Raw genomic sequence first — 13,181 nt, forward strand, 5'->3', positions numbered from 1 at the left:
TGATTGCTCCCACCACTGCCATTTCATTGCTAGAACGCGATGAGGTGACTGTATCACTTCGTGGATAGGGAGCAGCATTCAGTGTAGGAATAAACTTGTGAATTTCTTCTTAGTTTTGAGACTATGCAGCTGTCCCCGGGTGTTCTGCAACTCTACAGCTGCAGGGCTGATTTTCTTGGCTCCTAGTTGTTTGTTGATAGTAGCAACTACCAAATGCCAGATGCTTTCCAGACATTTATATGAAGGGCAAATCCTTTCACAGGGAACTCACCATGAAGTAGATTTGCCTTTATTTAACTTCTGTGTTAAAGGCAACAAATGGAGTAAACTTCAGCCTTAAACAGCTCTGCTCTTGCACCAAAAGTATTCATGTTGGTGATTTGCCAGTTTACTTGCAAGAAAAGGTAGAAGGCTAAGTAGTAGTACGTTCTGTGAAATACGTTGTAGCAGGTGGTCATAATTACACCTGCAAAAAACCTTTATTTGGATTTTTTGAATCATCTGATAATTAATAGGTAAAGTATGTGCTACACAAATGCAATAGCTCAGAAACCACTGAGGATTTTAAACTTCACGTATGCAACCCTCTGAAAACAATCTATTTTTTCACAGTAATATTTCAGCCAGAAGAGTTGTGCTGATGTGGGTGTGGCAAATATGCTACATTACCTGGATTACAGTATACATTTTAGGCCATACTCCTAAATCTAATTCAGTGCCAACTGTTACTCACCTTGAATGCAAAGCCCTTCAGTGCAATTCTCCGACTCTTGACTCAAGCCCTCGCAGTACTTTCCTCCGTTTCTTGGAGGTGGCGCAATACATTCCCGAACTCTCAAATGCTCGCATTCCGGACTGCACACAGACCACTCACTCCACACCTCCCAGTTTCCATCCACTGAATGGGGAGGAAGAGAAAACAAGCATCATCACTGCAAACCAAACTGGTGTAGTTAAGAGGTACACTTGTTTCATATCTCTCCTCAGGTCACAGCAAGGAAAACAAAGTATAATTCTCAGGAGCAATAAATATAGTTTTATCAGATGTGAAGTTAAAATCCAGCAATAGAATGTACCACCTCAAGCGTGCAATATGGAAGCTTTTAAAATAGCACCAGTATATAACATTCTGCAAATACAGTCAATTAAAACTGCAGGAGGAAACATTTCCTTTGCCACCTGGCTATTAACTTCTAATGTTTCAATACAAATTCCACCTTAAAACAAGCTGATGTAGAGAGGCCACACATTTTCCTATCAGAGGAACGATGCTGATGTTTACAAAAAGAGCATAGCTGGCCTTGTAGACTTCTGGCTAATGCCCTGAACAAGACAATGGATCAATATGTTGCTTTGCTGACTGATTTATAGCTGTGTCTGACCCTGTCCCAAATGAGAAGGCTTTCCACAGTTCCCTTTCTTTTTCATGCATAAATCAGATTGAAGAACAGTCAGATGAACACAGAGACATATATAAATAATACTGAGTTCTTTAAATCCCAGTTCAGGACATGTTGTATCTAAAAGCTAGAAGAGAGATTTGCCAGAACCCGGACAAGTTATGCTGTGACCACAGGCAAACATAGTCTCTTAAAACATACATGCATACAATCCTACTAACTTTCTTTAGCTGTACATGTGAAGCACCAATTCCAAAATCAGATAAGGGAGGTTTCAGGTGAACAAATGAGGAAATGTACAGTGTCCAGAGAGGTAACACCATGCTCTGTGTAGTATAAACTCAATTTCAAAAGGTTAATATACTTGCAAGCAAACTTTTGCAAGCTAAATAATACTTTTAAGTGAAGTTCTTAGCTTAAGGTTTCTGTGTTTCTCTTTCTAGTGTTACTAATATCACCTCCCCTTTCCCTATACTCGCACCCACTTACGTGATTTTTCACACTGAACCAGTTGCTGTTTTGTTACTGAGTATTTAGTTAGCTGCAGTGTAAGTTAAAGCACTGACAAACCTGGCAGATCAGGCCACAGGTGCTTGTGGCTACTGCTCAGACCCTACACAAAGCTCTGAGCTGTAGTCTAAAGAAGGATGCAAGTATTTCCAATTTCCTTTTTGACCTCAGTGGGCTCTTCAAAGCACAGTTGTCCACCTGGCCTTTCAGACTTGAAAGAACTCTCCCATAAATGTGACCGACTTCCAAAGTTATTCCTTAGTAGACTGTGCATATCTCACCAGGGCAAAGAGAAGTGCAGGTAATTTTCTGCACTGACATCCCTTCACAAAATGCACCTCCATTGAGTGGAGCAGGGTTGGTACAGGTCCGTGATCGCTTCTGCCAGCCCCGACCACACCGTGCATTGCAGTTTGACCACTCAGTCCATGATGACCAGCCTCCATTAACTGCAAAACACAAACATTCTTGAGGTTGTGGTAGGTGTGCTAAGAGACATCAACCAACAAATCTGATCAGATCGTTTCATTCAAAGGCAGGTAAATCCCAAGCTGAAGTAGGAGCATTGCTGCCTATCAGTACACAACTACATAAAGGCCATGGTGTCAGAGAACACAAATGTTTGTTTTGGAAGAGTAATATGCTAAGAAGTCCAACGACTGGTATTCGAGTCTGAGAAGGAGGTAAAAGCAGGCACCTCAATTCTCATGAAATATGGTTTGCTTAAATCCTAAACAAGACTTCTTTATTTCAAAAAGGGTGATATAGGAATGCTCTCTCTCTACCAATAAAATGTCACATGCAGTAATAAACCTGGAGAGCAACAGAGGATGGTAATAAAGCACTGGTTCTGGTCTTTTGTCCTTTGCTGTGTAACATCTAGATTCACTAGTTAGTGCTCGGACACTCCAGTACCACAGATCCAGTTAAGGCAGCCCTTTATGTACCTCCCTAGGCATGTGCTTCAGGGTCTCCTGTTACAGGCAAGGCTTATTTATGTGGTTTAGCTTATAATTGCATCTTCTTAACATCTGGAGCAAGGACTGTTATTATTGACATAACTTCTGGGAATCCATCACAAACAAAAAACCTCCTAATTCTAACCACTCTAAAAGCAGGCATGATCTCAGCCTTGAGCGACAGAACTAAAATTCATCATAACAGGAAGGAGGTTAGCCATTTGATTTAGAACCAGTCGTATGTTAAAAATATAAAGTACTCCAGCAATAAAAGCGCACACATCTAAGTTTTTCCATAATTATCACGGTTTTCACTGACCATACACCACAACTGTCGCAGACATGCTCCTTCTCTTGGCAACAATGTTGGCAGCCATGCAGGTATAGTTCCCAGAGTCAGAAAGACGTGCCTGTCGAATGATGAGGTTGTGGTCTGCTCTGGTGTCAATATTCTCATCCAGGTTGGAATCTATGGGCTCCTCATTCTTTAGCCATTCCACCTGGAGAGGGATGAAGCAGAGAAGAACATGCAGTAGGAAAAGATGGAAGCAGGAAATCTGCAAAATTATATTTCAATGACTTAATGTCATTGTGGTCTTTATTATAAATATTAAGATAAATGAAGCTAGGATGGGATTTCCAAAAAGGTAGACATTTACAAATTTAGAAAAGACACTGTTCCTATTCTGAAGACCCTAGAGCTTATTAACAAAGGCACAGCAAATGAAATGCTAGGACATAATAAAATAACAAAAATGAGGGAAAAAAAAAAAAAAAAGCAAAGCGCTCATTCCAAATTGCAAGGGTGTGGATTATAAGGGAAACATTATTTTTGTTCTATTGGGAGAAAAGGAAGGAAAGATGAGGCAGAAGAGGATAGGGCAAAAAAAAGGAGGAGAACAATAAATTACACTTTTCCTTGTGTGATAGGTAGCTAGGAGGCTTTAATATTTAATCCAAGGAATCAAAAAGTGATCATAAAAAATACTGGATCATTCTAGTTGAATATATGTCATTTACCTCCTGGTTCTCTTCACCGTTAGTATTAAAAGCTTGAACCTGAAATCATTTTCTTAAATAATAGCATCTTAACATTTCCTCTGTATTTGTTCTTGAACCTACACTGTGTATTTTGTTTTTATTGTAACCATTTATTCAATTATTGTCCTATTTAGGAGAGCCCTTTTGGCTTCCCTGAGAGAATGAAAAAAATGGGGAAAAGTCTAAACCTGTAATGCCAAAGAAAGGCACCTGATGCCTTGGGCTAACGACCTCATTAATACGATAGGGAAATACTTCCTTTGACTCGAGCAGAAGGAGAGACATGACCAATGGAGATTAGCAGTCCAAGTGAAAGTCAGCTAATGATTGCCGCTTTTTTTTTTTTTTTAAGGCAGTACGGGTTATTAACTTAGAAAGGCTGACTTTTATTCCAAGAAAATGGAAGAAAATGTCAACTGATAGACAATAAGAAGTATTTAAAAATGCTCCTCTTGATATACAGTGCTTTACATGTTCAAACAATTGGACAAAGATCAGTTAAGCTTCATAATAAATGGGGATGACACATAATAAGTATTATTAATTCCACTTTTCTTGAGAGAGAAACATAAAGATGAAATTGCTTGACATCACACACAGTGGAAGAGCTATGTCATCATAATAGATTCCCAGTTTACATAAACATTCTTAAACCAGAGACCATTAGTATTTGTTGTCAAGGTACATAAATACTGTGAAATGCTGTGTGTAATATACTTTAATACATCTTCTCTAGTTCACCAACCAACATATCTCTGAGTAGACCCAGCAATTATCTGAAAGGCATTTCTCTACTTGAAACATTAAAAAAGAAATAGTTAAGGCATGGTAAGCTGCTGTTACAGAAGTGAAAAATTAAAAATAGAAGCAGAATCAACAGATTCTATTAAAAGACTGAATAAATGTGCGTTATTTTAATAGCTTTTCTAGACCTGAAGGAGGTATGGCTGTACCCTGAAGTCAAATACCCTTCTCATCTCAGTTCAGATGAATAACCTCGTTTAGGAACTTGTGGAAGGACTTGTAACTTTGTGATAATGAGCTTATGGATTTGCTAGCTACAGGCATTCATTAGCACACTGTTCTGCGCAGATGGTCTGCAATTTGTAGATTTTCCAGTTTATAAACAAATCTGCAAAAGCTGACCATCAAAGCCAATTAGATTTCATGCCAGGCAGCAGGTTCCCCTTCCAGTAGCATCAGTCATTTTGGTTAGCTGGGGACAGAAGGTGTGCGACTGACGCATCCATAGATTCTCATGTCCCGGCACCACAGCAGACAGCTGGGAACTTATCTTGAAAAGAATCTAGGTCTGTGGCACTTACCCTACATGGCGACTAGGGAATTAAGTGATTATTTTACTTATCTGTCAAAAGAGGCATTACCTGAGCATGAAGTACATTATACATTTCATACTGAAAGTAGTTAAAAGATTTTAGCTCTATATATTCTTTTCCTCAAACTGCAGTTAACCAAAAATGGTAACAAAGACAGAATGTCACCATCAAAGCTTACATTAGGCATTCAAGACATACCTGTCTATTTCTGCATTCTTATAAAGTCCTGTCATAATGCGGTTTTGTTTTCCTTTTCCTCTCAAGTCTTAACTTTGTTTTCTTTTTTTAAACAATTTCCTTCACAAAAGTTTAAAGAGTTTTGGGACCACATCACTTTGTATGCTACAGTGCATATCCAAATAAACATTTAGAGTGAAGTTTCAAGACAGTGAGTTGCTAAGGCGTGCCCCGTGACGTCAAAGGAGGCAGTGCCTGGCACAGGTACGCTTATTTAGGTAAACCCAGAGGAGACTTTTCACCAAAAGTCTCACAGCCTGAATTTGCTTTCCTTAATATTGTTAGGAGACACAATCATGCTTTGTCATGAACTTAACACACCCAGTATCTTAGGCATCCTAATTTTCATTGCTAGAAGCATCCCAGGAAATCACAGGGCTAGCATTCATACTCGTTGCCTCTCATTCCGTGAGCTAAGTGACACGGCTGATACTTCCACCTCTATTGGCTGCAGATGGCCAGGCACAGCTCTGGAGCAGTCACCAAACAGACTTATTAAATCCAGCAGTGCTGGACTCCTCCCTTAACAACAGTATCTCTTTGAATGCATTACATTTTCCTTTGGTCTAAGTAAGATGAGGAACAATCAAGTAATCCATTTACTATTCAGCTTCCCTTCTGCAGTTAACTTTAATACTAATTATCAGAGGAAGGTTCCACAAAGAAACCAGGAATGCAATTGAAATTATAGAACAGCAGCACTAGCATAAATCAAGTGACAGAAATTCAATGGTCGCAGTCAGAATTAAACTCACTTTATGTGCAGTGTAATGACAAACATAGTAATGGTCAAAGAAATGACAAACATGTCTAGTATTACTAGAGTTCATTATTTCACAAGTATATTTATAAATTTTGCGTTTTGAGTCTCATCGGGTCAGGGGCCTTTGCGGGGCAGAGTGGGTGCGGGGCACAGGATGGCTCAAGGTCCTCATTACTGTTACACTAGCACTTCAGGCTATTTTTCCTGCAGCTTTTCCAGGAGGGAGTGCACACTGATCCATTGTTTACTGAGTCTAGGACTGCAAGCCTTCGTGAATGAAAAGCATTTAGAAGAATGATGATCACAGTGAAGGGAGAACATTTAACAGACGGAATATAAACATGAAAGTGTTGAGAGATGTGCGATCAAAAGATGATTTGTAAGTGAGGGCACACATTGCCTTTTTCTTCTTATCTGGAGGCTTGATGACACTGCAAATACTCGTCTCTAATTCCAGCCTCCCCTCCCTTGAAGAAAAACCAGACTTACTCAAACTCATTCACTGCCTTCGCCTCAGCAGACAGATGCTTTCAAAGATGGAGAACTAAGGGATTAATTTATAGGATAAACTGATAAATTTAAAGGACTCATGATAACAAAAGGTTGTTGTTACTTGCAGTGATGCAACCTTTGGAAAAATTCAGCACACACACAAAACAACCAAGCAAAATAAAGGCAACAAAGAAACCTATAATGTCTCCATACTGAAATGAGGCACGGTGTTCTGAATTGCCAACCTGCAATGCCAGAAGAGTAGACTCAAAACTCATTAGCATTTAACTACCCTCACTTTATCATCAGTGGAGGTCGTACAGTTGCTTGTAACACAATGTAATACATTTCTTTTTAAGAATTAGTCTGTCTGAAGATCTTAAATGTTTCTATCTCGAACTAGACTTAAAAACTGCTATAATATGCCTTAAGTTTACATACAGATATCTGGTTTTTTTCCTCTGAAATTAAATCTGCTCAGAATTAAAATACCCCCATCAATTTCTAACAAAGGCTAATCATATAATGATCTACAAAAGAAATGCAGGGGCAGATATAGATTAACTCATCTACTACACATTGGGTGGCAGTAGATGAATTAGCATAATCTTAAATTTGTTCCAATTACAGAAAGCAATTATCAAAGACCAGCTTACAGCATTATCAAAGTAAAATCAGTTAAATACACCATATCCTAGGTAGATTACGACAGGAGTTTGTGAACTCTTTTTCTTTAAAAATAATGCTTATCCCAACTCATCCATATTTCTGTCTACTGTATACAACATTAAAACAGCCTGTCAGCTTCACATCACAGGAACACAACTGCTGTTTGAATTGCTGCAGGTGATGGAGTCTCACTGTGCCTGGTTTGTGCAAAATAAATAATGTATGCATGTCAGCCTTATTTGTATATGTAGCCATACGGATACTACGGACATACATCTTCAGCTGCCATATAGCAAATTCAAACACTCTGGAGACTCACAAATATCCATGAGAATATCGATGGAGGCAGAGCTGAGTTAGAGACTGCAGGAAAGCTCTGGCAAAGGTTGCTACAGTTCCCTTAAAACTCTGCCCATGTTATGGGTTATAGTTGTGGCTTCTATGGGAACAGTGTTATGCCCCTAAATCTCAGCTGCTTTTGAGCCCAATGGCAATATCACTGGGAGCATTTTATTTCACCTTCACAGGGACTGTGTTAAGCCTTTACACAGACATCACCTCTGTAATTCAAGGAGAAAAGCTGACTAACTCCAGATGAGGAAGTAACATTCTTCTGGCTAAACTTTATTCCTCCTTTGCCAAATTTGAGAGGGAGGCTATACAGCTGTTAGACCTCCTGTAAGACTAAAGAATATTCTGATTTGCAGTAACAGAAATTACTTTTTTGTTTGGTTGGTTTTAATACCAAACTTACTATTTAAAGGTTGAAGATTAGAGTAGGTCAGATACCAGTTGATTTGATGCACTAAGAGTTTTTCATCCATTGCTCGGTCTAATTTAAACATCCTGAGAGCTGGCTGCCCGTGACTGAATTTTCTATTCTTTCTAGCGTTTCTTGTTTGAGACTATAAAGAGATTTAATACCCAACAGGAGCAATACAACTCAAGAGTTCTTGTGGGCACACATGATAATTTTGTAGGTCAGAAGACAAAAGACCTTGGTACTCCTGCTTTTAGATTATACTATCCTGCCCTTTAAATACATCTGACTTTCTCATGTGGTCAATAACCAGAGTACATATATATCAAAGATAATATAGTTAGAATGTCAGCTTATCTTGAAGAGAGAATCAATTGCTTTCTCAATGCAAGATAAACGCTTCAGGATTTTAAGATGGGAAAGGTCAACACCTGACTTAGAGCAGCACAAATGTTTCTTATAGCATAGTCAATTTACAGATTTTAAATATTCTCTCTCTCTCAGATGGAGAAAGTAGTAAACACATCCTTAACCTTTCTTTAAGCCAATACCACTGCTCATTATGTTCTTAGAGAATATGCCAATATTTGTATCTTTTGGATAAAACTGTTTTGTCAATCCCAGATTCACTTAATATTTTAAATGTAAGTACAGCAGTGTTTAGAAAGTATGGTAGAGAATGCAATGAATAAATAGGTATATTGCTGCTCATGAGATTGCAGATAACTACACTGAATACAACTCTCTTCTCTGATATCTTATGCTTCCCTTGTAGCAAGGCAGAGGCTGTCTTTTTGTGAACCAGACAAAACTAAAAGTAGCACAGCAAGGAGCATGGCCAAACAGCAAGTTTACAAGTGACAATGATGGCAAATATTTCTCCGATATTTGGCCACACCTGACTAGACGTTAATTTAAAACCAGTGACCTGAGATTAAGTGCTTTGTAACCCCACATTTTGTCAGTGGCTCATACATTTCTCCAGCATTTTTTTGTTCTGATTTCTTTATTCTCAAATTTCTCCTCCATACATCTGCCTGCTGTAGCTGAAGGTGCCCATTGTCTTGTCATTACTAACATTAGCTCTAACTTTGCAAGGGTTGGAGCCCTATATCTGGTAATAAATATTATCCAAAAAACATGTTTAGTGTGAAGCTGTTAAAAATACCTATATATGTTAAAGATAAACGTAAAGATTCCGGTGATAGAGAGGACAAAAAAGTGTGTTGGGGGGCAGAAAGGCAGGGGCGGGGGGAGACACATGTCTTGATGCATAGACCATTTAAAGAAATGTAACAAGAAATAATCTGGAATGTAGGTGCATTTTTATGTCTGTGTCCTTTGTCAGTAATACCTGTTTGATATATCCATCATCTGTTGTTTTAATTCAGCAATCCTCCCCCACAACTTTCAATAGAGAGGAATAAAGTTTTGCACGTGAAATTTTGACCTGACAGAACCAACCTATCCAAACTGACAAAAAGTCATTAAAATAGGTCTCTTAGAGACACCTCTTTGGATCTTAATTCTTCTTACAGTGCTGTAGTGACAACTGCAGAACAGTGAACATTACCTTGAAGTTGATTCCAATACTATTTTTGCTGTTGCCCATGAAGGTACTTAATTAATTCAGTATAAATAATACAGAAGGCATCTCTACCTGAGCTCTTAGCTCTCTAAGAACAAAAATAACACCATTATATATACAAAAGAATTAGGTGACACCATATTTTCCCCCCTAGAACCTGACTTTGCATTAAAAAAAGAAGAAAAAGGCCAAGAACCTCTAAAAATTTCTAGCTGAAAGCTTTTTTTTTAACTGGAGAAGAAAACATGTTTGAAGCTGATTTATTTTCTACAAAAAAATTCCTTTTAATAGAAAATGTTTGCAATAGATTCTCCTCCACATCATGATTAACAGCAGGTATATCTGACACTTTCTCCACTGAGTCTAGAGCAAGCCTGGGGAGATTGTATCGCTAAGCTAACACTGGCTTTTATGAATATTCCCTCCTCCCCATACTAATCAGCTCAGGCCTCTGGCTGGAAAAAGTTCTACCTTATCATTGATTGAGGTCTCTCATTCCCCAATCTTTAAAAGCCTTATAAAAAATGCCTTTTTCAGTGACCTATAATGTTTAGTAAAAGAGAGCAAGATACATTCCTTTCAATTTCTTTCAGATCTAGCATGAAACTCCTGTTTCTAAAAATTCAAGTATGTCTAAGCTGGAGAAATCTTCCTTAAAGTTACAGTTAGAATGGATGAGTATAGGCAGGGCAGGTGCTCCAATTACAGTGATGCATTAAGAAGGCAGCATATCTTTGTTACAGTTTTATTTTGCTTTCTACCCTAAGACTCAATCATATAAGTAGGAGAAGCCTCCATCAGCATAAATCAGTGTGGGAGGTTAATAAAAAACAAAGGCCAGTTTGCTGGATACAAACAGTTCATATCTACCTTTATGATCACACAGTTACTTTATCAACACAATCAAAAAACATTAATCTTCCTTGCTAGGAGCCTATCGCTAGCAAAACACAAGCAGCAGGTCAGCTGTACCTGCTGCATTTTTTTAAATTAATCCACTGAGGGAATACTGCTACCGAATCGTTTAATCACAACACTGTCACACTGTTCTGGTAAGCATATTTTTCCTTCATTAGATTGAATATATAATCTCATTACATAAATCTGACACACTGACTAACTCATAAATCAGCCTGGGCTTTTGTTGGTTGTACTGTGGAAAACAGCACAGGAATCGTCTCTTTGAAGAGATGCGCTTGGTTGTTGCAAGAGGAATCATCTGAAAACTCAAGTGCTGCATGCTGCTAGTGGACATTTTCTTTCTTATTATTTCACTCTATGTGGCATACAGGTAGTGCATTTGCTACATAAACCTCCAATAGTAAGGGAAGCCAAGGGAGATGATACTCACTCATGGCACTTTATATACCATATAGCTCATACTCTGAGCTACATCCAGTTTGCAATGAAGTGAGCATTTTTGTTTGTGTGCTTTAAAATCACAACAGAAAATTCATATTGCTGAAAAATCCAGAGGAGGGGAATAAAGGCTAGCATTGGATGGGGTGAGTCAAAGCAAAATTAAAATATGCTTTTGAATAAGTTTAATGGGAAAGGTGACAGCCTGTATGTATATCTCAATTTATAATGCTAAAGGTGGGCAAGGAGTTGACTCAGACATGCTATTTTAAAACATTGTTATGAAGGTACATTGTTAAATTTGCCATTGCTAATGGTACATTGTCTGATTGTTAAAGATATAATCAGATCCCCAAATAAGTTTATCTTTATTCCAATTTTTAGAGAAATAAGTATCTGACATTAATTGCAATACTGTTTTTTACCTACATGCAAAAATTATGAATGAATCAGCATTAATAAACCCAAAGGTTATTATGTGGGCTTATATGGCAGTTTTCCAGTGGGGCGGTGCACACAAATGAGTTGACTTCAATTATTTTATGGTAAGCAGAAATAAACGATCTAGTTGAAACTCAAAGCCTAGTCCCTTGACTATAAAGCTCAGCAATATTGGTGAGCAGATCAGAATTATCTAGAGCTTTTCTTTTTCTAAATAACTCAGAATTTAAGGATATATAGTAAACCACAGATCTTGTTTTAAAAGTATGCAATGCACACTATACATTTCTCAGTATTGTGAATAAGGATGGTTAGAAAGAACAGCTAAAGGCTTTAGGGATGGTGTTTATGGTGTCACACCAGTGAGGTTTTATTTGTTTTCCAATGCACAGACATTTGGAAAGTAATTATAAAAGTGCAGTTGACACTGAAAAAACATTTTTAGATAAGATTATTGGAAATTATGTGTACAGTGCTTTGCTAACATGGCATCCTGATAGGCAGTACCACATTTATACCAAATTCTTAGAGATAAGAAAATTATCACAGAAAGCTTACAGTAATTGAAAACAAAGTACAAATAAAGAGATCTCTTCTCTTGCATTTCTGACTGCTTCTGATCAATCATCAGTGCGCGGCATTACAAAAACCCAGTAGTATCTCTACCCATACTTCAGATTATTGCTCTCAAGAAAACTTAGAAGGGGGGAGTAACACTCGTGGGTTGAGATAAAGACAGTTTAATAGGACAGAAAAGGAAGGGAAAATACTACTACTACTACTTACTACTACTACTACGAGAATATACAAACCAAGTGATGGACCACCTGCTGACCAATGCCCAGCCAATCCCCAATCCGTGGTGCCCCCCTGCCAACACCCCCCCAGTTTATATATCGGGCATGACATCATATGGTATGGAATATCCCTTTGGCTTGTTTGGGTCAGCTGTCCTGCCTGTGTCCCTTCCCAGTTTCTTATGCACCCCCAGCCTCCACTGGCAGGGCAGTATGAAAAGCTGAAGAGTCCTTGACTTAGTATAAACACTGCTTAGCAGCAACTGAAACATCAGTGTGTTATCAGCATTATTCCCATCCTAAATCCAAAACACAGCACTACACCAGCTACCAAGAAGAAAATTAACTTCATTCCAGCTGAAACCAGGGCAATAGCACACTAGTAAGTGTGAATATGATCCTGGCTAGAACTATAGTTTCTATTATTTGCTTTCAGTAATCATACTTGAGATTAGTTGGTTAGTTGTCATTAGTTTGGTTGGCTGTGTGGCCTCCTCATCTCGATTAACGCAGCAACTTCTGTACTCCTGTTCTGTACATTACAGCAAACAAAGCTATAATTTTACTTTTCAAGAGTTACGGTGAATCACGAATATATAATGTTGCTCTTTTTTGTTAGTAGCCTTCAGATACAATTTCAAGAATGTAGCTGTGAGATATTACTAACAGAAACATCCTTTAGATCCATTAATGTATCATCTTTTTGTACACATTGGAAAAAGTATTTAAACTCAAACTCTATGTCTATATTTAAAGAAATACAGTTGTTAGTTACAAATGTGTAACATTTATGCCCTGTCACTAGGTGTATACCAAATGCAACTGAGC

General features: G+C 38.1%; 1 protein-coding gene across 2 annotated transcripts in view; it reads right to left on the reverse strand.

Moving 5' to 3' along the window:
- UNC5D (unc-5 netrin receptor D) overlaps window positions 1–13,181 on the reverse strand; it is a 176,260-nt gene that overhangs the window by 51,923 nt on the left and 111,156 nt on the right. For both annotated transcript variants that reach the window (XM_069800947.1, XM_069800948.1), the window contains exons 5-7: window positions 3,189–3,369; window positions 2,192–2,359; window positions 734–898 (exon numbers count right to left, since the gene is read on the reverse strand). In XM_069800947.1, coding sequence (XP_069657048.1) covers window positions 734–898; window positions 2,192–2,359; window positions 3,189–3,369 — 514 coding nt within the window. The remainder of the gene's footprint in view (window positions 1–733; window positions 899–2,191; window positions 2,360–3,188; window positions 3,370–13,181) is intronic.

The sequence above is a fragment of the Haliaeetus albicilla genome, chromosome 13, assembly GCF_947461875.1.
Source record: "Haliaeetus albicilla chromosome 13, bHalAlb1.1, whole genome shotgun sequence".
Lineage (NCBI taxonomy): Eukaryota > Metazoa > Chordata > Aves > Accipitriformes > Accipitridae > Haliaeetus > Haliaeetus albicilla.